Here is a 26,348-nt window from a genome sequence, read left to right on the forward strand (position 1 = left end):
AGTCGAGTAGTCGAGCAGTCCACAAAAACAATGCCATGTACTCGTTTGCCGTAACTTGCAACTTGGAAATGAAAATATCTCATTGGGTGCAGGAACAGACGCCCTGGACAGCGCAGCAAAACATCGCTTGGGTGTCGTAATGAGGCTTATGAATCAATGCAATGCGAAGCAATGTTGATTGAGGCAGCTACTACCAAAACAGCGCCAGTTCTTGTTAATTAATCATTTGAGTTGCAAGCATTTCGCATTCATGCTGTCAATAATGAGATACACAAAGTGTCAATAGACAATTTCAGTTTCAGTTTCGATTTCGAATGAAATATGCAAAGCAAGTAAATAAAAAACTCATATATCTTCGCTCAACGCACGAACTGTGATTGACAAATTAATGCGGATCAGAAATCAACACCTCGACATGTTTATCATAAAAAAAGATGCAAAGCATCCTGAGAACTCGCAAACCAAAGTGCTGTCAAGCCTCCCGCGCTCTGAAAGTTAATTAAAAACATCAACAGAACGCGTCGAGATTCACAAAATACTCGTGGTTGCTGCCAGAGTTTTGCCTGAGCTGGAATTAGTGTAAATAATTCTACAACGGATTGCAGTTGGGTAGGAGGAGGAGGAGGTGGAGGGGTGACGTTAGCTGATTGTCACACCTTGCGATGGTTTGATAAACGACATTGTGGTACGCAGCCGAACCGCAAACTGAGCCGTTCATTCATGGTTCACAGACTCTGAACGGGCTCTAATCAGCAACCCTTTTAGCGAGCGACAGGACGAGAGCGGAGAAGAGAGAGGGAAGAACTGAAATTGGGGTACGCAGAGTTCTTTTTTTGGATGGGTTTTTTGATATGCAGATTCCTGACATGGTCCTTTGCTTTGCCATGCCGATGACGATGACGATGTTGATGATGATGATGTCACTGTGCGGCTGACAAAACGCTTGACTGATTACACTTGTATCTGTTTTTTTTTTCTCTTTTTGGTGCCGAGCGGCGTGTGTCCTTACTATCCTCAATATGCTGAAGGATTTTAAATTGTTGTTGTTGACTCCCTGCTCCCGGTTTTTCGTGTGGCAGCTAGATTGTGCGCTTGTGATAAATTTGGTTTATTGAAAGGCGTCAGTGCGTGAAATGATGTGTGTCAATTGCATGAATTCCCTTACCCCGTGAGAGTATTTTGGGTTTTGCATTGTCGATTTGGGTTTTTCGACCGACGACTGTTCAACTCTGAGTTGAGTTGACAGCGATTATGCAAATGATTCAAAGAACTGCATTAATTCGTGTGGCATGCCCCAGTTCCCACTCTGTTCTGTCCCGTTTAGTCCAGTCGAAGTAGAATATAAGAAGTCTTCTCTCTTGATCTATTCATGCCTCAAGTCTTGTGGCAAACTTTAACTTTTTTTTTTGCAGCACATCATTTGCATTGCAACAATTGCAACACCTTCGCTTGCAATGAACTCAATTTATATGCAAAGAAATTCAACTGCTTTTCACTCACTTTTAATGAGCAATTAAAAATTTGAGACGCCGTTTTAATTGCTTTTCACACTGCCCACATATGACTCTAATTTATGTTCTATGCGATTAGTGTTAACACATTGTCAAACTGATTTTAATTGTGCCCCGTTGTTGTGGGTGTGTCACCCTCGCTTCGATTGAGAATCGATCTAATTTATCTAATTTATTGTCGTGTTATTGTTTGTCGTGTGCCTCGCGCGTCAACCGCAAATTGCTTAACAAATTGTTCAAATTGTTCAAATTGTTTAAAATTGCACTGCAACAGCTGCTGGAGGGTTGACTTCAGTTCGACTCTGCACCTCAACGCCTCATTGCTCACAAAGTGTTTTCCCCCCTCGAGAAACTGATAGACTGTCAATTGTTTGACCGCTTCCGCAGGGGTGCATCATAATGTGACCAGTGGTCAGCGACCATTACTCCCCTGCTTTGACTCATTAAAATAATTGATACGCTTGTCCATCGACGCCTCTACAGCAAATTAATTGATCATTGCCATTCTATGTTCTATGTTCCATGTTCGAGCGTCGGCACAATTTGATTTTATGGCCTTTGGTTCAAATTAATTAGTTAATAGAATTTTTCCATCATTTTCCACAAAATTTATACAATCTGAAAGTGATGTCGACATCGGTTTCGCCATTTTTATACAGCTCGTAAAATACTCGTAAATTTGTTGACAACTCAGCAGTAAATTTATTGTTACAAGTACTCGGACAAATGGAAAATATTGACGACATATCCCACATTGTATATTAACACTGCAATAAAAGATTAGATTTCCGGTTAATAGGATTGAAGAGTGCAAAATTTGAGAATGGATAATGTTCATTGGTTGTTAGAAGATAGATAAACAAATGTTAATATGCTATCCTTATAGACAATTTTAGATTTTAAATCAAATTAAAATATAGAAAAATAAATAAATTATTATTGATATAAATGGCAACGATTAGCGGTCGTGGGTAAGAAGTCAATTCGCTTTCAGAGCTCAGACAGATTGCTGCACATTAATATTAATATTTTTAACATATATAAGGTAAACTCAAAGAAAAAATAAGAATTTCAAATATAGATAAGGATAAGGAAACTTTCAGTAATGAAATGATTTTTAACTAGATCTGTTGATTATACATATTTATTATTATTATCCCTTCTTTCAATATCTTAACATTTATCATTATTAAAATCTTTTCACCCATCTTTTACAATAGCAAATCTCATTATATAATTCATCATTAAATTTTAATGAAAATAATGAATGTGCTGATAATAATTTGAGTATGTTTAAAGCTTAATTAGTTTAGTTTTGCTACCTGCAATAAATAAAACTTAATTAGAGACTGCGTAATTGTTGGATAGAGTTCAAGTTAATGACAGACTCGTGGGAGCCGCATTACAAAGCGTATGTGTAGATAAATCTTTGATTCTCTAAGACAATTTCAATGAAATTATATGAGTTTTATGTTGGCTCCAGTCAGTCGGTTGTGCAAACCATAAAACTCTTCGTTGCTGTTGCTGTTGCTGCTTTTTAATCTTCTCTGCAATTTGTGTGCTTATCAGTTGCGTGTAATTGCCCCATAGAAATTAACAGAGAACAGAACAGAGAGCGAGCAAAATGGCGCTGCCAATGACAGTAAGCCGAAGAGTCGCAGAGGACAGAAGTTGGAGGAGTCTCAAATGGTTGGGAGATGCGCTCAAGTGGCGAGATAAAAGCTCTTGAGCCAAGTTAATGACTTACCAGCTCAGTTGGGGGCGTCGTCAACTAACTTAAGACGCCATTTTTATAACTGTTCTGTCTCTCTGCTCCACTCAGATATTGTTTGCCTGCTCTGATGCTGTTTCTGCTTATGCTTCTGTTTCTGTTTCTGATTCGGATGCGGATTTTGTGTCCATGTTTCCAAGTGCGCGTGGCGAATGTTTTAATGGCGACGTCGCGACACTTGAGTGCAGCCAAGTGGAGAGTGAAGAGACAAAAACCATAAGGATAAGCACAACACTGCAAATGGGGGAGAGTCGAAGCATCCTCCAAGCGTGGACATCTTGTCTTTGATTTCATTTCACATTTTGCTGCTATTTGCTAATGAAATCACGTATGCCTTTTCCCTTAACAGTATTGCTTTCTAATTTGAATTTTAATTGCATCAATTCGCTTGCGATTTTTTTATATATCTCACATCGCACATCAATCATAATCGATCAGAATTGTTGCTGCGAGGATTTGCCACAATGATTGTGCTGGGGATTTGCAATGCGGTTTATGCGGTTCTTGTTGCCATGTGAGCGAAATACAAATCCCAATCTGATGATAAATGCGTTTCTAAATGCATTCTAATGCCGGAGCTCTGATGATGATGGCTTTGTGCTTCGTGATGTGTGTGCCAAAAAATGAATAGAAGGAATCGCAGAAGGCCCCAAAAAGTGAGCTATGCTTTTTTCATCACATTTCTAACGCATTTCAAATGATGTGTCAGAAGTGTCTGTCTCTCTGTACGAGTGTGTGTGTCTGCAGAGCCTTTGTCTGCCTTGAGAGCACTCAGCGGACTCAACAACTACAGCTAACAGCCTCCGAAAATTATTTGCATTTCAAACTTTTGTTGATGACATTTTTCATGAAAATTTTAATGTTTTTTTCTGGTTGTTGTTGCTTTTTTTTTGCAGCTCTCTCTGCTTAGATACCTGTGTGTGTGTGAGGAGCTGTGTGTAGCATTCGCATTTGGGATATTAATATATGCAGACCCCTGGCTTTTAACACCAGTGGCGACTGCTGGGCGTGGCAGGGGCTTTTGTCACTCAGCCGCAAAACTTTTTCATATGAGATGCGTTTCGTAATGAAAGTTGAGCAAGGTAGGAGGGAAGGGGAGAGGGGTGGGGAGTGTAGAGTGGAGGCGCCACACACGTTTTCAATATTCATGTGGCACAAAGTATATACACACACAGACACATACGTATAAGTGTGTGCTATGTAAATTGTGGAACGTGCAACTTTTTTAACATTTGTATGAATATAATTTAGAATAAATTTGGAGCAAAGTGAACACACACTCTCGAAGAGAGAGAGAGAAGAGAGAGAGGAGAGAACATGTATGTGGCTGGCAAAACAAATACATTAAAATTCCATTAAAATGACGTCAGACAAGTTGCATAATGGCCAATGGCCAAAAAGCGAATCCGTATTAAGATCTTTAGTCAAATTTCGCGTCGTCGTTTATGCTACATTTTGACTCGAGAGGGAAGAAACTTCCCCTCTTGGTCCTTGTCACAATTATTGTATAAATTAACGTCACAAACAAATGTTACAAAAGCCGCCAATGAAGTGGAATGAAACATTCCCCAACCCCAAGAACGATGGCGAAACATTTGACAAGCTGACATCCCTGACCGCAAATGTGCCTAATTTTTCGTTGTTATCCTTTGTGCCATTGTCCTTGCTAACAGGCAACGGCAGCGGCAATGGCATCTTCAAATAATGCGTAAAATTTAATGCGCCTCTTTGAGGTTACAGCAAAAAAAAAAGAACTTGAATCGCGACAAGTGATTTTCAGATTTACGACTTCAGCGACGAAGGGATGAGTCCTTTTTCTTTCTTTTTTCAACTATTACAGTGGAGTGTCTAAGGAGTCTTTTTGTTGTGCTAATGTGTGGCATTTTTATAGCTCGCAGCAAATTTGATTTATTGCCCCCCGAAAAACTTAGCCTCGAGTTGTAAAAGTTTGTGAACACCGAGTTCATCTTATAATTGATGCGATTTGCGGCTCATAAAGTGCAATTGTCTGTAAAGCTGACGCGAGCAACTTACAACGCTTTAAACATATGCGAGATTTTTTCTTGTGAAAGTTCTGCGATTGGAAATTATAGTATTCAAGATCTTTGTAGAAGTTGTTTACAAGCTAACACTCAATCTGCATATAAACTACCAACTACTTATGGATTAATTTACTTAAGAATTCACACATTTCATTCAAATGTAGACAAATACAGAAAGGCCAATAGACAAGTTAATTAATTTTTTGAGTTTATGTTTCTGTTCTGCAGAATATAAACTTGTAAAGAAAAATTATAATATATGGCACGAATAATATGTACTTATAATGTGTAAAACACTAATGAAATACAATATATTTTTGAGATCGATGTTTAATGTTGCTTAATCATTTGGTAAACATTATATATAATTACTATTTGTAGGTAAACATTATTACTTTCTTAAATCATCATCATTCCATTTTAAAACTTTGGAAATTGTAAAAATAAGAAGTTTGTTTTGTAGAAGTCAATTGTGGATAGATCTCGTTTTTCTCATGATTATTTGTTAGCACTAATTGGAGAGGAAACAAAATCAATAGTTTTTTTTAATAAAATTTGTATCATTTAGTATATAAGCTGCAACAACTTTATTATCTTTATTATGATATTAAGTATATAATTTTGAATAATTTTTTTCTGACTAAAAGCACGAAAATGTGTACTAACGACAACTATATTCTTTTTACAGAAAACTAAACAAATTTTCTTTTTGAGAAAATAAATATTTTTGTTATATATACCATATATCGTATCTTACATATTATTATAGTTTAATTATATGACATTGTTGATTGCATGATCGCTCTTTAACAAATAATTCATTGATCTACAAGATTGGAATCAGTGAAAATGTCTTTATTTCCGTGATGAATCCATTTGACATAGAATAGCTTTTAGATATGTTCTTAGCTAGCAAGAAACTGATAAAGAACTCTAGCGGGGTGACTTGTGAGCAACTCATTCTCATGCCAGACGACAGCGAGCTAAAATCGCCCTCATTAGGTGACCCAAAGTGTCTCAAACTATGCAATTTACATGCAGAGAAGGCCGCGTCCGTTAAGTGCCATAGATACGACGAGTCGAAAAGCCACGAATGAATGTTGCCCAAAAAACTCAATAGAGCATGCAAGATAGCGCAGCAAAGTACCACCAACTGGCAGACGATGGGCAAAACTGTGTCTCTGTTGCTGTTTGTGGCGCTGCCACTGACCGTGGCACAACAACATGAACTCAACTCGACTCCGATTCCGACTCCGACTCACATGAAAAGGTAGTCAAAGGCAAATGGCGAGCGAATTATGTTGTTGCTACGAGGTAGTAAGTGGATAGACGACTGAAGGGAGATCGTAGCGGGCGATACATAAAATTTGAATGCGTTTTGCATACATTAACCCACTGTTGCCGCTGCCGATGCCGATGCTGATGCATAGACTAGCATGAAGAGACACTCATACTTTCTTGGGGTTGGAGCTGCGTTAACGGTCAAGCCAAATACCTTTATTAAATTTTATGATTATTGGCTGCAATTGAGCAGCCGCCTTGGGAATGTGTCGCTACCAACTTCCCTACAACTCTCGCTCTTTCTCTTCTTTGTACTATGTAGTTGCGGTTTGTGGTTCCCTTCGATTTGGAATTGAAATTTTATGCAGAGAACATGAAGAGAGTGTGGCAGAAATTCTCACGCGTAACTGGAGCAGTTGGTGGAGTCGAGTCGAGTCGAGTCGCATCGCATCGCATCGTTGGAGTTGCTTACAATTTGTGTTCGTAATTCAATTTACGTTTCTGAAATTTTAATTAACTTGCCAAACTTGCCAACGAGTTTCACTGGGTGTCGTCGTCTTTCAGCTCTCGACTCTCTTGCTTACACATGTAGACGCAATCCCAGTCGCAGTCCCAGTTGAAATCTGTTTGTATATCAATTACCAGCCGCTTAATGCGCCACAAATTGAAAGCTATTAAGATTTTATGTGTTGGTTTTTGTTTTTTTCGGGGAGCACGTTCCTCTCTAGCTGACACACATCAATCAGTTTTGGGAAGCGATCTGTTGTCAGTGTTGTCTCCTCGTTCATTAGGCATGCGAGGTGGCGCTTTTGACACAAATTCTGAGCTAGTTCTTTACACTCAGATACAACTAGAGTTGTGGATACTGATATCAATCTTGGACAGCTACTACCTTTATTTGCTTGGTGAGCTATTGGAAAATTAATTAGAGGTCGTCGCTGTGGGCGTGGCGACTTACGCGTCGCCACACAAATTGAAGGCAAAAGGAAATGGCAACTAAATATATTTTTGGCTTCAAACTTAAAAGTTCGTCAAAGCAGCACAAAAACAGAAGAAGGCAGCTCAGCAGCAGCTTGTGGTTGTTGTTGTAGCAGCTTCGTTATGCAAATCTGTTGAAAAAATATAAGGAACGCCAGTTTAAATGAAAATTTTTGAGCGACGACGCTACATAAAATACTTTATATATATATATTGTAGTATATGCAAATGGTATATAAAGAAATGCCAAAAGACAAACACAAATACAAACACAAATACAGACAAACAGCAGCAACAATTTGAGGAGCCGCTTTTTTGTCCTTGCCGCGGAATAAATAATAAACGTAAACGAATTAAAAACGTTGCCAAACGAACTGTCCTGCAATGGATGGGATGAAATTGAATGTGATGGAGTGAGATGAAAGACTGCGATGGAGACTGGCACTGAGACTGAGGTAGAGAGCGACTGCCAAATTGAAGTAGATCCAAGAAACTGCCCTTTCAATATTAGCCTGGCCATCAAAGTTCTTCTACTTTTGTTCTTCCTTTGCCTTGAACTGGTTCTGTTTACTCTTATCCCCGACGAAGTTTATGCGCTTTTCAATTAGTTTTAATTGAAATTCTCATTGATTGGACAGCGCACGCGGCTAACTGTTGGTAAGCAAAAGTATATTTGGTTTTTTGGTGTAATTAAAGTTTGGTTTTAGAGCGAGAAATAAGCAATAAGTGTTTGGAAAAGAAAGTTACAGTTCAGTGTGCTCGACCCAATAAAAGCCAAACAGTGCAGTATTATCATTAAAAATAATATAAATTAATATATTGGAAAAATTGATTAAACAAGTGCTGTTAAGGGCTCTTTATCGTAAAGTATCTAACATCTAGGTGTTCATATAGGCACACGAAGATCGTCTAGGCATTAAGAAACTTATGGAATATAAGTCTCCTGTTTGTGTATTAAAGCCAATATATTTTGAATGTATATCTGTAAAGAATAAAATTTATAAATTCTTCAAATCAATTTGTGTCTTACCTTTTTGATTTAGAGCTTGGAGTTGGTTAGTAAATATTTACGTTTAAGATATTCGTAAAAACAATTTTTGTGCAATTTATTGTATTTGGAGTGAAAAGTGCTAAATTAATATTTACGCCCAAGAAATTCTGAACATAAACTTTAAACTTCAAGTAAATCAACAAAAGTTTACAAGATACAACAGAATTGCATTAAATGCATATGTGATCGAGTCGAAATCCATTGTGAGAAATCTTAACAGCCATAATTTATTTCTGTAAATTTGATAGTTTGCATAAATAAATTTTATTCAATCCTACGAATAAAGAATTATGTTTACCTTTCTAACAACATTAAGTTTTGTTTTGCCTCGGGGCTATAATAATTCAGTTATTTCTTCCCACATGTTTTTTGAATGTTCAACTTAATCGGTCAATAAAGCTGTCTGGAGACTATGCACATTATCTTTTCAGGGTGTGCCACCTTTATCTATCGACAATATCCACATCTATAGGAAGGTGTAGCAGTCTATAATGAAGTTATTCCCATGCAGCGAAGTATGTGGCCATGAGTCTCTATGGTTTTGCCCCATTTCTATTGGCGCAGAAATAATATCGAAAAGTGCCCTTTCGACTTGCATTAGAAGAGCATTTTATTCAATTGCGGCGACCACAAAAACAAATAAAATTTATTTTTTATTTTCATTTTCCAGTTTTTCTGTTTGTTTTCCTTACTGTTTTTTTTTTGGCCACTTTTAGGACATGAAATAAAATCAAATGATGCGTTGAAAGCGCCGCAGCCCCGCAGCTACTTTCAGAGTAAAAGAAGGACTTCAGCATTGGACATTACCCTTGACTAGAGATGGAGTTTGAGAAGGGGAGAAGGGCGGGACAGTTATGTGTGGTTGGTCGATGGACTGGACTGGTCACTGGTCCATGGAGCTGGAGTTGGAGTTGGATTGGGGAAAGTTTTTGGTTCAATAGACAATACACATGCCAGCAGGCAGATGGCAAGCTATCTATCTGTGAGAGAGTGAGTGTATGAGTGTGTGAGTGTGTTGATGCTGATGTCGACTCTGGCGCTGTGGCCATTTGATGATTTTTGCGTCACCGTTGGTCAAAATCATTTCGAGCGCAAGCAACTGGAAACTGTATAAAAATAATGAAAAGAACAAAAAAAAGCAGAAGAACAAACTGTGAGGAGGGAGATGGAAAAAAAAGCATCGCACAGCGACGAACCAACTTGAAATAAATGGTCAAAAGAAATAAACAGTCCCATAAAGAATAATCATTCAGAATTCTGCTGAATTATGCATGAGGCGGCCAAGCCAGGGCAGCAGGCGAGGCCAGAGCAAGGCTCGATCCGCATCCCCCGTCCAGCATACGAGTACTATATATGTAGCTAACTGGACATCGCGGGGGGTTTCACATATGCGAAAAATCCACACACAACCCAGCTGTGTGTGGTTGAGTTTTGCCAAATAGCCAAAGAGCAAAAGCAGCAGCAGCCGGAGCATCATTTTCCTCTTTATTATCTGTTTGTTTAGTTGTGTGTGCTAGATTTTTATCAGGCTTCTAAGCAGTTAGTTGGGAGTTGGCAGCAGGAGTGGGAAGAGAGGAAGAGGCGGCAAGTCGCCGTCACCCGTGGCGCTGCCACTTGCCAAAAGTCACCAGCGTTCGCATAATTTTCGATAAAGCTTTTCGCCAAATGAAATTCAAGTGGTTACACATTTGGTGGGGACTTCCCTACAACCAGGAAAAATCTCTCTCTCTCTCTCTCCACCTCCATCCAGGCTGTCCGTTTTTGGTCGGTCATTTTTCTTCTTGCTACTCACAGCACTCACAAAACACACACTCACTATTCACTATACTCACTACTCACTACTCATTGGCCATTTTCATTTCCACATTATGCGGCATCTCATTATCTTTGTTTGTTTGCTTGCTTAGCATTTCATTTATTGTAGCTGTTGTTGCTTATTTATTGGTATTTTTTCGTCTTTGATAACAATAAGAGAAGGTAATGCGTTCTTCAAATAACTCTCACTAATAACATGCACACACCGCAAAGTCTGGCCAATAAAGCTCTTATGCAAGGCAATTGCATGTCTGTCTGGCTTCGATGATACTCTATACCCTATAATCTATACCCTATATATATACCTAGGCTTATCAGATTGGCAGCCTCGACTGACTCGGAGACTTATGGCAACAGTCGCATCTATTGCATCAGATTGATATCAATTCAACGATCGACCGATCTGTCTGGCGAAGTTGCTAAGCAACTCAATAATTGTGCTTACACATACAAGTAAACATGTTGTTTATAAATAAGATGAGCTTACAAATATATTAACGCGTGCTAATAATAGACGACTTACAATTGGCGATAAATCGCTATTAAATTATTGCAAATTATTGCAATGAAAAGTGTCGAATAGCAGAATCGTTTTTAATATGAAACATATACAAATTACAAAAATAAAGATAATCCGAAGAATATAATATTCTCTAGATGCTTTGTAAAAATATATGTTTATTAAAATATGATTAGAAATAATTTAGTTTTATTTTGTAAACAAATTTGTTTGTTAAAAATAATAACGAATGAAAACAACGCATCTATTATTAATTATTTTACAAAAGAAATCATTCCATTTGAAAACCTTTTTCAATACACTATTTTGAAATAGAGATAGAATATTTTGTTTGGAACTTTAAATAAATATTTCTTTAAGAAATTAATAATTATTAAAACAAAATCTTTTAGCTTTTTCGCTAAGCAAATATTCAAGATATATGAACATAAAAATAATGATAGTACAGTAAAGTGATTTATTTGTTAATAATAATTAAAATTCACCTTGAGTAGCGTATTCAAAATTCATTATACTCAGCCACTGAAAATTCGCTTTGTTTTTGTTTACAGCTTCGCATGATCGCAATCGTGTGATCCGCATGGAAATATCGCCGACAAAAGGCTTTGCGGCATCACTTATCGATCGACCCTCTTTGACTTCACAGGGGGGCAAAAATTTCCTCTGATAATGCTGCTACATATAGCCGATTTACTGAATATTGAGTTGAGTGTCGATTAATTGGCAAAAAGAAGAAAAATACAATGTTAATCTGTTATTGTTTACGCAAGAGTTGCGTCTAAGTAAAATGCGTCAATGAACGCATTTTCCAATTGAGTGATAAGGCCAGAGCAACAAATGTTTTTGTGATTCGAGAGTAGCATTAATGCAGATTGATGCAGCTTAATGCAAATCAATTATGATGCACAGTGGGACAAGGTGCACCCAAGCACCCAGTTAAATTCATTGTCAAATGCGGCTAAAGTTTATTCACATTCTCGCGAATTTTTGACGACTTTAATTGATTCGAAGGAAGTGACAGAACAATTTGCTGGCTGGACGCATTCTTTGCTAAATATTGAAATTGTTTATTTATGTGATATGAATTGATTGGATTTGTCTCGCTGAGAAAACAATATCAAATTATTTACTGCGGTTGTTCGCGAGCATTTGAACTGAAAATGCGATCGTCGCAGTTATCAGCATCATGTTTATATTTACGATTATGAATACTGCACACATGTATGTATATGTATATGCATATGGATGAATCGATTTTTGAAGCTTTAATTAGACGCGCTTGTAACTTGAACACTCACAATTCCACTGGCATTCAATCAATGCAGACGTGAAACAGAGACAACCAACAATCCAAGCTAAAGCCACAACTACTGATCTCGTGCCAAGTGTAAAGTGACTCAAATTAATACTGTATATATAAACATAAGCAAATCGCCGATCAACTATTTATTCACTTCGAGTGCAGTGAACGAATCATACTCGTACAATACTCAAATATTTATAGACTCGTAAAACGAGATGGCCCAAAGTGACTGTGGAAAGTTCTGTGGTAAGTGCAAAAGCTGACTGTGATTTATAATATATAAGAATAAAATTCAAATTAAATGTAATTCATCAGATGCTGCAACAGCTGATGCAGAGTCCTGTTGCCAACGCCAGGCTGGAACAGTTTCAAGGCGAAATACATCGCCAAAAGTGTTTCCCGACAAGATTTACAAATCAGTTCAGGCCAAAGGAGAAGATGTCACGGGCATGACTTGTGAATGTGGCGTCTTTGGTGCTATTGCCTGTGGCGAATATCCCACCCAGGTAAGTTTTAAAACAGAAAATGAAACAAATATCAACAAGGAAACATTTGAAAGGATACTCTGAAGAACAAAAATTAATGAAATTAAATGAAAGTTATAATATAATAGTGTTTGATATAGAAGCTTTACAAAATAATTAAAAGTTAATTACTCCCAATTTGAACTGAATTTATATTTCATTTTATTTCAAATTGTTCAAAGGAACAAATATATAAATTTTCAAGGAAGCAATCTAGCTGTTATCACTCTAGAATTTCAATTGGTTTTATATTTAGTACTTTTTTCAAATACAAATCTAAACATGCTTTTTTTAATTTAAGTTAATGATTATTGGTTCCGAATTATTGATTATTCCCCTCTTAAACCGTATCAATAAATCAGAGCCAATAATCATTATTGACTTGAATTAAAAATATTGAATTCAAGGTTGATGATTTTTTTTTAAATCCCCTTCAAATATGTTTTGCCCGATTGAAAACATTTATTGAGAAGATTTATTAGAGATTTATAAAATATTTTAAAAGAAAGCTTAAAGTAATTCTAGTTTTTTCTTTCCTTCAAATGTGTGAAAAAATAAAATGAGTAATTGTGTTAATTTAATTACATAAATAAATGTCATCTATTATTTATTAACAGATCTTGGTAACAACTTCAACGCACTTTCTAGGAAATATTTCTGCTTCATTTGAAATATTTTATTGAACTACCTTTATCTCAATAATTTCTTGAAGCTTGTTGCTAAGATCATCTGATTCATTATAATACACGTTCATTGGAAAAAGTTATTAAATATCATTATATTTTCTACACTTTTAATTCATTGAACTGGCAAAAACCGCAAAGATCAGTTGATCACGTGATTATGTGCATCATTTTTGCCATGTGATTGTCATTGCCAAAGCTTCACTGTATGCGTAATGCGATCGCAAGTGGGTCATTAATAAACTAGTAGTGTTTGTGTCTCATCGTCCTCTCCTCCACCTCCTCCCCTTTGTTGCCTTGCCCCGTCTTGAGGCTAGGGCCAACGCCTATTTTGTGACGTCAATGAGCATCCACATGCCTCTTAATGTAATCTGCAATCGCATTTGTAATCAGCAATGCAGCATGCAATCAATTGCGTTGTCATCGCTCGCAGTTGTTGTTGTTATTGTTGTTTGTTTGTAATGAAATGGAAAATAACAGGAAAATATGGGATCACAATTTAATTGTGACCGATAGCGACGCGACGCTACGCGACTTGTGTGTCAGCTGTTGTTGCCATGAGGCCGCAAAAAACGTGTTTCTGATAAACTTTTTTTATTTTTCTTTTTCCAGCTTGACATCGCACAGATGATCTGCTTGGGCCTGGTGGCTTTGCAGCATCGTGGCCAGGAATCGGCGGGCATTGTGACAAGTTTGGGCAAGAGCTCCAAGAACTTTAGCGTGCACAAAGGCATGGGGAATGATCAGCAACATCTTCAACGACGAAGCGATACGCAAACTCAAGGGCAACCTGGGCATTGGTCACACACGCTACTCCACTGCGGCTGCCTCCGAGGTGGTCAACTGCCAACCTTTTGTGGTCCACACGGCACACGGTGCTCTGGCCATTGCCCACAACGGAGAGCTGGTCAACTGCGAGTCGCTGCGTCGCGAAGTCCTCGAACGTGGCGTTGGACTCTCGACACACAGCGACAGTGAATTGATTGCTCAATCCTTGTGCTGTGCTCCCGAGGATGTGTCGGAGCACGATGGTCCCAATTGGCCGGCACGCATACGCCACTTTATGACACTGGCGCCGCTTTCGTATTCGCTCGTTGTGATGCACAAGGACAAGATCTATGCGGTACGCGATTCCTATGGCAATCGACCGCTGTGTCTGGGCAAGATTGTCGCCTATGATGCGGGACATGCGAACATACAGGATCAGGTGGCCGAGGGTTGGGTGGTGAGCAGCGAGAGTTGCGGCTTCCTTTCCATTGGAGCACGCTACGTGCGTGAAGTGGAACCGGGAGAGATCATCGAGTTGTCCCGCAACGGTTATCGCACCGTGGACATTGTGGAGCGTCCCGACTACAAGCGCATGGCCTTCTGCATCTTTGAGTACGTCTACTTTGCACGCAGCGATTCCATGTTCGAGGGTCAGATGGTCTACTCTGCGCGTCTGCAATGTGGTCGCCAGTTGGCGCGGGAGTCACCTCTGGATGCGGATCTTGTAAGTTCGGTGCCAGAATCGGGCACAGCAGCAGCACATGGCTATGCGCGAGAGTCGGGTCTGCCCTTTGCCGAGGTGCTCTGCAAAAATCGCTATGTGGGACGCACTTTCATTCAGCCCTCGAACCATTTACGCCAGCTGGGCGTGGCCAAGAAGTTTGGCGCTCTGGCGCAGAATGTGGAAGGCAAGCGAATCGTGTTGATCGATGATTCGATTGTGCGTGGCAACACAATTGGTCCCATCATCAAGCTGCTCCGCGATGCGGGAGCCACCGAGGTGCACATTCGCATTGCCAGTCCGCCGCTGCAGTATCCCTGCTACATGGGCATCAATATTCCCACCCGCGAAGAGCTGATTGCCAATAAATTGAATGCCGGACAACTGGCGAATCATGTGGGAGCCGACAGCTTGGCGTATCTCAGTGTAGAGGGTCTCGTCACCGCAGTCCAGATGAACAAATCTCATGTGAATCCGGTCAAGTCAGGCTACTGTACTGCCTGTTTGACTGGCGAGTATCCTGGCGGACTGCCCGAGGAGCTTAGCTGGTAGAGAGCGCGAGTGGAGCGTATCATCATTTAAGTCTAAGTTTAGCAACTAACTCATCAAACGCACTGCGTACAATTGACAACACAATTTATTATTTGTATGTGTTAATTTGAAGCTAAGCAATTGAACAATTAAATTATCTCATTATCTAAGACAGGAAGAAAATAAATTGAAACGAAAACGTTGGGGAATTTGCGATATTTTGTCATAAAAATTGTGACAGAAAAGAGTAATTAATGGAGGGCCAAGAAAGAAAGCAACTCACATGAATTCGTTTCATTGTAGATGAAATAAATAAGAGAATAATTTTAATTAAATGATAAAGGGAAAACTTTGTGAAGACGAGGAAGTATTTAACACTTTATTAGGAAACTAATAAATGAAACCGTGTTGTAGAAATCGAAATAAATTATTTGCCATTGAAGTAGAACAAGAAAGTAACAAATAATATCCAGCTGTTGAAAGAGCTAACCAGCTAGGTTAGTCAAGAAACGCCTTAGAAATGCTGTGATCGCTTGTTATAAAAAATTGTGAAAAAGAATATTTTCTCAGAGAAGAGATTTTGAGTATGACAACACTTAATTAGGATAATAACAATCGAATTTTTAACTTATGAACATGCTTTAAAGAGTGCGGATTAAAAGAATTTTCTCTACAATATCGAGTATTGTATTTTCTCTTATTAAACATTTTACCAGAATCAAATAATAAAACTTTCAAGTTTATGAAGTTGCTAACAGTCTTTGAAGCACGCATTTTCTTAAATGCCCATATAACAATAAAAGCGATGGCGCTGAAAAGTATGCAACATATTCTAAATGCAAATCCAAGCACTTAATTATGTGTGTGAAAGACGAACAGGAGGATAAAGTTAAAAGAGGATGGGGGAGAGGATAGGGGGAAAGATGTCTGCATATCGCGTGATAATTTCGAAAACTGTCTAATGCCATAACTTCAATTCATTTCAATTTATATTTCGAAACTTTGTTTGCCAAAAGCGGGCAACGGTTCCGGTTATAGCCGCATATCATACAATATGGTAATCGTGTTTGCTTTTTTTTTCTCTCTCGCTCTCTATCTTACTGCTGTTGTCGCTCTCTGTCAGCTTGGAGGGCGTTGCAGTGTCTAAAGCGGGGCGTTTAGGGCGTTTAATCCTGCGGAAGATGTCCTTGCGGTTATGTGGGGGTTTCTTTTTCTTCTCTGTGTATGTATTTTTTGCTTTTTTGCTGTGTTTTTTTTATGACGCGCGGGGTACTGAAGTCAACAATGTCATCATTATTCTTGAATATTGTGTTGTATTTTCGCAAACAATTTCGCTAAGCTGCGCAGCATTGTGGGGCACATCGAGTAGGGATGGGGAAAGGGGGCTGTATAGCAGGGGATGTGCGGCTTGGCGCTCTGGTAATGACATGAAGAAGAAAATAATATGCGCTGTCATTGTAACTCGCTTGATTAATTCTTGTGTAGGGTGCGAAAGCCCAGCGTAGTCTTGATAGATTGTATAAGCATAATGAACATATCATTATCCTAGTAATAGTTAATAATGTATTTATTATTATATTGTGATCTTTATATTACTATACAGTGATTTATTTACTCATGTTTTATCAAACTAATAATCAAAAATGAAGAACATCATTTATTTGTCTAATAGCTTAATGAGTTATATTTTATATTTTATAAGTTACATGTAAAAAATGAAAATTTCCTATTCAAATATTGATTATATATACCAAATATCATATGCTAACTATAAAAACAGTTAAAACTTGAGTGTGTATACATAACTTTATAAAAATAACAGTCCATCTTATCGAAACAGTTTGATTTTCAAGGAATTGATGTGATCTTTATCAATCAATATTCAAATATATCCTAAATTCTATTTCAATTTATCTAAATTTAATTTCAACTTCAAATTAATAAAAACAAAAATATTAAAAAATATAAATAAATCAATTTCAATTTACCTTTGATACCGTAGTTTACAGCGCATTCACGAAGTCTCTAAAGCCAATTGTTAGTTTCTGCAACTTTTCTCTAACATTTTCCCATTGCCGCACACACACTCGCTCTCACACTCACAAACACAAGTGGCTACAAAAGGAAATGACGCTGGCAACATTGAAAACAGACGCTGGCACTTCTCTGACACAATCCACGCCGGTTGCTGCTACAAGGATATGAAACAAAACTGAGAAAAAAATACATAGCTTGCTTATGTGCGCCGTCGATCACAAACACACACAGAGAAAGATAGGGAGAGAGAGAAAGAGAGAGAGGAAGCTACACTTTGAGGGCGGTGACAACTAAGCAGAGCCATATTGCCAGTGTTTTGTGCCTGCTCCTGCTCCTCTTGTGCTTCAGCTCATCCCTTTGCCGTGCCACAAAACATGCTTTAAATTTTTTAATAACGCCGGGCTACAAGAGCGCTGACGCCCGCGTCCGTTGTCAGATCCGGCTGAGGAAGAGAAGTAAGAGAAGGAGGAGGAGAAGGGAACGATGTGCTGGTTACCTTCCCCCACTTTACATCCGACTGGAGCCATCGTCATCGCCATCGCCATCGTCGTTGCCCGTTGTCGTCATTTGCACAGAAGTTATGTAAATTAATGTTTACTTAAGTTCCCCATGTTATTTCTTCGCTTCGCTTTTCTTTCCTTTTTTTTCTGTTCAGCTGTCTCTCTGTTTTCGCCATGCACTTTCACAATGTTGCCTACTTCAAAAACAAAAGCACAGACAAAAAAGGGGGGAGGTCTGAGCACAGCTCTTGGCTAATGGCAGCGGTAACGGTTGAAGGTTAGCGCCAAGAAGAACAGAAAAAAAAATTGCAATAAATTTGGCAGTCACTTCTGCAATTTAATAAAAAGCCTGGCCCGAGCTAAGGACGGCTCAGCATCATATAAACAATCAAGCTTATTATTGAGTGTGTGTCTGGTAAATTATGGCCAGGTAATGCAAATGAAATGGCAACAGCAATTCTTGATTATCTCGAATCTAGATATTTTTCGCCACTTGACTGCCGCTAAAAATTTAATTTAAATATCGTAAAGTGTACGTTGAAATTATCCGACACTTGACGTACATGCAACAGGTCGTGTGACAGGCCAAAAACCTGCCAAAGGCAAACAAAAGGACCGGCTCGATGTCCTTTTTGGCAACACGCAAACGTGCCTGGCATGCTAAACATGCTGCACAGTGCAACGACAAGGCATAAGCAAACAACAACTAAGGAGAACAACAAGAATAACAATCGAGAACAACAAATCAAATGTGATTTTCTGGTCAATGTATTTGAGCAAACCGTATGCGGTTGTTTTCCCTCCGTCCGGACGACGTACAAGTTTTGCAGTCAGGACATCCTTTCAGTTCATTAGCAAATCAAACTTCCGTCTCTTAGCTTTCCAAAGATATTCAAAAGGAACGTCGCTCTAAAACGTCGTGTTAGACCAATAAACAAAAGACTCCTTCCTTGCAAGCCATTTGCATTCCTCTGACCCTTCGAGTACAAGGCATTCTCGTGTTTGCTGGTAATTTGATTTAAAGGCTTTTCTTGACCACAAATTGGACACCAGCAAGGAGACAACCAAAATATTCATATCGAATGGCAAAAGGAAATCCACAGTTTACCTTTTGGTATTTAAATATTTAAATTTTATTTCAACGCTAGTTAAATATTGTACTTAAGGTGAACGTGACTCTTGATCGTTGATTTAATACTTTATAAGCATCAGTTTACAGAGCATATTAAATAGCATATTACAAGTTAAGTACATTAATTAGCCACAAGCACTCATTAGCATAGTTCTTAGCGAAAACAAGTATTAAATTTCTTATGGAGATGCTTTCAAGCGTAGCTTAATAGTTGCTCTGGTGGTATAATTTTCTCTTAATTTGTTGAAATGAAAAGTACATAAAGGAAATTACTAAAATAGTGTTTTTTACTACAGTATAGACTTACTCTCAATATCTATGTATATAAAATTGTTTGCTTTGACTGACTGACTGAATGATCAATGTAAAGCTCAAGTACATAAGATAGAATATGTATATTCAAAATTTCAGAAATTCCTATAAATAAATTTAAATCAAACTTATTCAGAAGTTAAATAAATGTTTGAGTGAATTATCAGTTCATAGTTTTAGGTAAGAGCTAGGAGCCTTCAATTTATACATGAGATACTCAACAGCTATTTGGCTAGGTTTTAAAAAATCTCTTGATAGCGTGGAACTCTTGCAGAAATTATGTTAAATAAACGGTCGATTGAATTATCAATACTTAGAGTTAGGAGGCTGTAATTTAGACATGAAATAGTTTGCAATGGTGTTGTGTAAATATCGTTAAATTTACTGATGAAGTTTGTTCGTTCATTTCTGATCGAATCATGTAGCGTTTTACTAATCGTTAATTTTATATCCGTATTTTTGTATAAGAAAATGACACTATTTAGATTTATGAACGTGTTTGAATTTTTACTACAATCTTGTAAGGTGCAAAATAATTTTCATTCATAAAATCTATCTCAATTTTCACATTGAAAACTGAACGATAGAACCACCTGCAGATCTTCAGTTCACTTTAATGGAAAGTTCATTTTTCTTCGAACTTTTCATAACTTTTACAGAACAGAATATCATTAAGCTAGTGGCATACATATTTTAAGTTACAATTATAAATAGAGATGTTTGCCTGTCATCTACATAATTGAAATTGAAATTAATTTGGAGCAACTTTAATATACATTTTTATGATAAATATTTATATCTCGTCAACTGTTAAATAATTTAAAAGTATGTTCACTGACTCGAAATTGGATTCCTTTTTTGTTGCTTGTTTGCAGTTACAATTTTAATGATGAATTGTGGATTTAATGAGTTGATAATCCATTAGGCACATGAAGCATATAATTTGTATGCCTTCGGGGTGCTTTGCATTGATTACAACTTGCAATTAAAATAATATAATTAAAATAAATAAACTCGCGTACCAAATAAAAAGCCAAAAAGAAAAACCTAACCAACGGGAAATTGCAATTTACAACAGGCACCCAAAACAACAACAGCAACAACAACAAAAGAGAAAAATAAATAAAAGTGCACAAACAATTTTCAGTTGAGCGACCATGTAGAAATTTGCAATGGTGGCCAGACTGCGACTTTGACTGCGACTCCAGCTCCAGCTCTAGCTCCGACTCCGACTGCGGATGTTGGATATGTTGGATGTGTCGGTCTGTTGTTGTTAGCAGCTCCCATTGTTGTTGGCTGGGTATCAGACACACAATGAACAGAGTAGAGCAACAAACTACACTGCCAACTAAAGTCTAGTTTATTAAACAATCAAGGGAACAATCTACAGTTTATATTTATATTCTATTATTCAACTAATGAACGTAGGTGTGAATGTGTTTGTTTTATTCCATACTAAGGTAAAAAAAAGTCAAATATATCATTGATACATTCCTACTGAATTGCTAGGGATGGCAAAAACTTCTGCGGGAAGGCTAGGCTCATTGTCCACAGCTATGGACATTTCTGCTTTTTCAACTAGTCTTTGCTCGTATTCCTCAAATTTTCTAACGTGGAACACTTACATGATGCAAACCAACGATGGAGCCTTCTCCACAGCTTTTTCGGTTCTTCGTGTCCAAATTGGCTTTTAAAACTTTTTTGTCCAGATAAATACTGTGTGAGATAAAAATTTACATAGCTATGCTTGCGATTGATTTATGCAATAAAGTCTGGAATTAGTCTATGAGTACAACGTATTTTTGAGGATCGATCCCATTGATTTTCATCCCGATTTATAGTTTCTCTTCTTCGTATCTGCGAACCATCCAAGTTGCATCATCGGGATTAGTGTGGAAAGCACTACAGCCATGGGTGTCACTAAGTCTGTATATTGAGCACACTCCTCGGCTGTAGTTGGTGACTGTCGTAATATAAATTTAATTATGTTTTAAAAATAAAAAATTGTGTAAGATCAGAAGAAAACATTTTCAAATTATCATATGACTTTTTTAAACTTAGAATTATATATATCTTCTCTTATTTTCTCTTCTCTCTAATACTCTTTCATTCCTTTATAGTAACTTCATTTATGTTTTAATGATCGACAGTTCTTTTAAGTGTCAACATTGTGTTACTTTATATGATAGAACAGTAAAGAATAGTCACATCAATAAAAAGCTTTGAAAAAAAATGTTTAAATAATTCTCGAACTTTTTCTCGCAGTGCAGTTGTAATAAGAACATCATCAACTACACGCAATGGGAAGCACAACAGATGCACTGCAGTCAGGGCTCAGTTGGTGTGTGTCTCGAATCCGAGTCGAGTAACACATAACAATCAAATGTCAGCTAATGCCAAAGCCAAAGCCAAAGCTGGCCAAGCTCCAGTTCCATTTGCAGCAGCGGCAGCAGCTCTCATTCCAAATGCACTCATCACGCTTTGTCACACATGTTGCGATGATGATCATCATGATGATGATGATGGTGGCCGGAAGTGAGTTACCCCCAAAATGGCGACCTGAGCGGACAGAAGTTCTTCTTTGATTGTTGTTGCATGACACTTGAATCTGAGATTTGCTTTGTCGCTGCACGCTTTAATTATTATTATTATCTCTGTTGGCTGCCTGTTTTGGGGGCGGACGGCTGACGGGTGAAGGGCGGGGCATGTGGCTTTCAGAATTGGCCAATGCAGCGGGAAAATCGCTCGACGGCACGCGATGTCAAATGGCTGCAGCCTCAACTGGAAATTCCCCCCTCCCTCCAAGAGGGGGGCGTTTGCATTCTTTTGTGCATACAATGTTCATGCATATTTATTACGTCGACGCGCTTTTGTATTTATTGTGTTGTGCACAGCAACTAACTTTATATATATATATATATATATACTATATATAATACTATATATAATGCACTCAATTTCCTGACTGCCCACCTCACCACTGCCCCCTCCACATCATCCTCTTGTCGACACTCCCACCTGGTTTTGCCTGCGGCATCATCGTCAGAGTCGGAGTTGGAGTTGAAGTCGTGTTCAACGTCGTCGTCGTCGTCGTCGTTGTCGACTCTGCGTGCCAAGCACAACAAAAATTAAATTATTTTAGTTCATAATTTTAAATTATAAAATTCAACTTCATCGTTTGACGCGCAGATGGAGGAAAAGTTGGCAAAAGCTGGAACGTGGCAACTTTAGCCAGTTTTCTCTGCCCTCCGGGGTCGATGTCTTTTCTCTCCTCTCTCTCATCTCATCTCTCGCTTGCAAATACAATTTCAGAAATTTTTCGAAAATATTTAGAAAATTAACGCAAAGTTGTGTGAAATGTTTCGTCTACGCCGCACGCTTTTAGTTTATTTTATTCCATCTAAAAACATTATGCAAATTCGCTTTTTCTCCTGCTCGTTGACTGTCTATATTTTATAAATTAAGGAACATTTGAAATGCGCGTGGATTTGAGTAGAAAAAGAGCGACATAAAGCTCATATTCTAAGGAAACTTAAATGTAAATAATTATTTTTTATATTCGACAATTGCAAATTTATTATTCTTTTTTTTAATAGAAATATCAATGAAAATCAATTTAAAGATTATTATGCTTTACTTGCTTTGAGTATCGTATCTGATATCTCTGAATTTAGTTAATCTATTTCATTCATCTCGAGTTTGAGAATGATCGTAATAGATATGTTTCTTCTTAGAAAGAAAAAAGTTTTAAAATAATATTTCTTATATAATATTTATATAAGATATTTTTGTATATTTTTTTTAACATTAGATATACGAAAAAATGGGAATACTTTTGTTATGTATATATTTGTTAATTAAATTTGTGTATTATTTATTTAGATAATTTTTATATTCTTTTATTTTAATTTTCTTAAATTTGTGTGCATTAAGTGACTCCTCTTTTAACAGATTGAATATTTCAATTTAAAAAGTCTTCTAACCATTATTAATGTTTTAGAAAAAAGATCAATATTCTTAGGAGTTCTTAGCGTTTTAAGCTAAAATCAAAACTGTAATGGGAGTTATTATCAATAAGTACAATAACAAGACGATCTAATTAACGAGCTGTGTAGGATCTAAACAGAAGGCATTCATTGGGAGTTCAAAAAGATATTCAAAGAAAACATTTGAGTTTTGGCAATCGCAGCGACAGGTCCGCCCCCGGACAGTTAACGGAGCGTACTAAATCCACAGCAACTTCAGGGAACAACTCCACAAGTGTGGATGCGATACGATACAAAATCCACGTTCAAGTTGGGGTTGGCTCCCAGCACGCATGTCCTTAAAACGGGTCATAGAATTGTTTTTGTTTGGGGAGTCGTTGTTGGGTTTGTGGCTTCACTAAAGCAGCGCCATCTGTCGGCATGAAAAGTGTTTGTTGTTGCTGTTGCTGGTGCTGCAGGCAAATTGCATGTTAAATTAAAAACGCAAGAAGAAGCAGCAGAGCAGTTGCGGAGAAATAAAAGCAGACCGAGAAAGAAATCACGTAACTGTCAAATATCTCATCATATCTCATTTTATGTTGATCGACTGTGGGAAAACTTAAGCCAAAGATTGTTGCTGTCTCTTTTGTTGTAGTTGTTGCCGCTGAGCCAAAACTGAAAACTGAAAACTGAAAACAGAAAAAGAGATCTCGGCTGGCAGATAATGCCGCAAATTCACACATGTCTGGTAGATTATAATGTGAACTGGTATCATTTTTTGATGTTGTGGGTTTTGTTGCTCTTTAGCTGCCGTTGTGGGTGCGTTTGATGTTTGTCAGCATTCTTTTTTTCTGTTTTTTTCTGTTTTGTTTTTGGCAGTCCCACTCGAAGTCACGTTGTGTTTGAGTTTGAGTGATGATCCAATGGATTCATTCCGAGAAGCGCATTTCCTAGAGTGTCGGAGGTGTCAGCGTTTTATCTGGGTGACTTTCGCCTCGTCTTGTCTGAGTTGGGAAGTGTATTTTCTACCGTTTGCATGTCTTGGGGATTAGCTTCAAATCGCATTTCTAATTGGACAACTTTGCTTATCGCATTCCCATTGCACCCCAGTTTTGCGGCTTGTCTACAGCTCTATCCATCTCTCGTTTGGCCATTAGCCAGGCGATTGCAAATGGAATGCACGGCACGCTGCGCTGCGCTGCACCAGAGCGTATCATAACCGGATCGGAGCGTGAACTAAAACCCAAAATGCACACACAGACAGACAGCTCCTCCTCGAGAGTTCACTGGAGCGCAACTACAGCAGCAGCAGCAACGGCAGCAGCAGCCGTATTATTAATGGACGAGTCCGAGTCCAGCGCTACGAAAGCTGCCAGAGAGCCAAAAGAGATCTCTTAACGCTGATAGCCACGGTCAAGTTCACGACGTCGACGTTGTGTCATTAGCATGTAACGCGGCGACCAACAAAATTGAAAATTGTAACGGATCGCAGGGGCAAGTTGCAACGGCAGCTAGATAAGCATCTGAAAAGGACCCTCTAAATGGTTTATTGATATGCTACTTTAAAAACAGCGCAAAGGACTCGAAGCACCTGCCGCTGACCTTTTGCTTTTGGCCGCATGCATCGCATTCTTTGGCTCTGTCATATAATTAAAGGAAGCGAAACGCTGCTCCCATGACTTGGCTCTTTTTTTTTCTGTTTCTGTTTCTTGTTCATTCTCGATCACCTTGAAAGTAAAAGTCGCCGCGAATGCATTTTATATGTTAATCGCACAGCGAACGAGCAAAAAAAAATAAAAAGAAAAACAACTTTGCGGGCTCAAAAGCATTAAATTAAAACAAACAAATAAATGAATAATAAGCAAAGAGAATGCCTATGCTACTGTCTGCCGCCAGAGAGCGCCATCAATTTGCATACAAGCACACACACAAAGACAAGTGCTAACGATCGAGAGCGAGTGCGAATGCCAGTGCGAGACGGAGAGAGCAAGTGAGTGAGTGTAAGCTGCGGAGAGCGCGTGTGAGTGCGAGTGCGAGAGTGCGCTACAGAAAACAGCTGATCAACGTGATTGCTTCAAGTTATGCTTAGATAATTTTAATGGGCATGCAAAGTGTTTATTAAACATGGCAACAACGTCACATGCTAATCAGCAAGGCAGCCAGCCAGCTAGCAGCCGGATTCCAGTTATCGTTACACTTTTTATGCACATTCCAAAATAATGAGAGACCGCTGTTTGTTTATGTAATTAAGCAGATGCTTTGCCTTGTTGCTTAGCATGCAATACAAATTCAAATTCAAATTCAAATTGTAATTCAAATTCATATTCAATTCGTAGTATTTACTAGCTTCAAACATGTTTTTACTTTTTGTTCGTTTGCTTGGCGCAAAAATTCAAATTTCAAATTTTGACGCGTGCGAAGAAAAGCTTCACACACAGTCAGCCTCATTCAGTCAGTCAGCAAGTTGAAAATTGTCAGAGCAAAGCGACAGCTGCTTGCGCTCTTCTCACACTGGAAGTGCTCAGCTCGAGTGTCTGTGTGTGAGAGCGCGAGAGTGCTGTTTGCGCGTGTATGAGTGCAACATGCTGGTGTCTCTGTCTAGCGCGTCGCTTGTGGGCGTGCCCTGGCGCTCAGTGGCAGCGTATGGCAAATGCGCAGTCGCTGCGCTCTGAGAGGGGGGCGTTGCCAGAGCGACGTCGGCGCATTGAGCAGGTGACTGGAAGGAGCGAGTCGACGCTATGTGTGCTGGCATGCATGCGAGCGAGATGGCCATAAACAAAATGGCTGCTATCATCAGCCAACAGACGCTAGATGGCGCCACCGAAGCCAGCTGCTCGTTGCGCCAGCAGCTGCAGCTGCTTTGAGTTTCTTTTTCATGCGGCTCCCATTCGCAAACTGTAAAC

General features: G+C 38.4%; 1 protein-coding gene across 1 annotated transcript; it reads left to right on the forward strand.

Annotated features, from left to right (window-relative positions):
- The first annotated feature begins 14,091 nt into the window (after window positions 1-14,091).
- LOC117568673 (amidophosphoribosyltransferase) lies at window positions 14,092-15,702 on the forward strand. Its single transcript, XM_034249479.2, is given in 2 exon segments — window positions 14,092-14,214; window positions 14,216-15,702. Coding segments are annotated over 2 exon segments (1,413 nt in total). The 5' UTR covers window positions 14,092-14,106; the 3' UTR covers window positions 15,521-15,702.
- The last annotated feature ends 10,646 nt before the right edge of the window (window positions 15,703-26,348 follow it).

Source organism: Drosophila albomicans, chromosome 3 (genome assembly GCF_009650485.2).
Source record: "Drosophila albomicans strain 15112-1751.03 chromosome 3, ASM965048v2, whole genome shotgun sequence".
In the NCBI taxonomy this organism is placed as follows: Eukaryota; Metazoa; Arthropoda; class Insecta; order Diptera; family Drosophilidae; genus Drosophila; species Drosophila albomicans.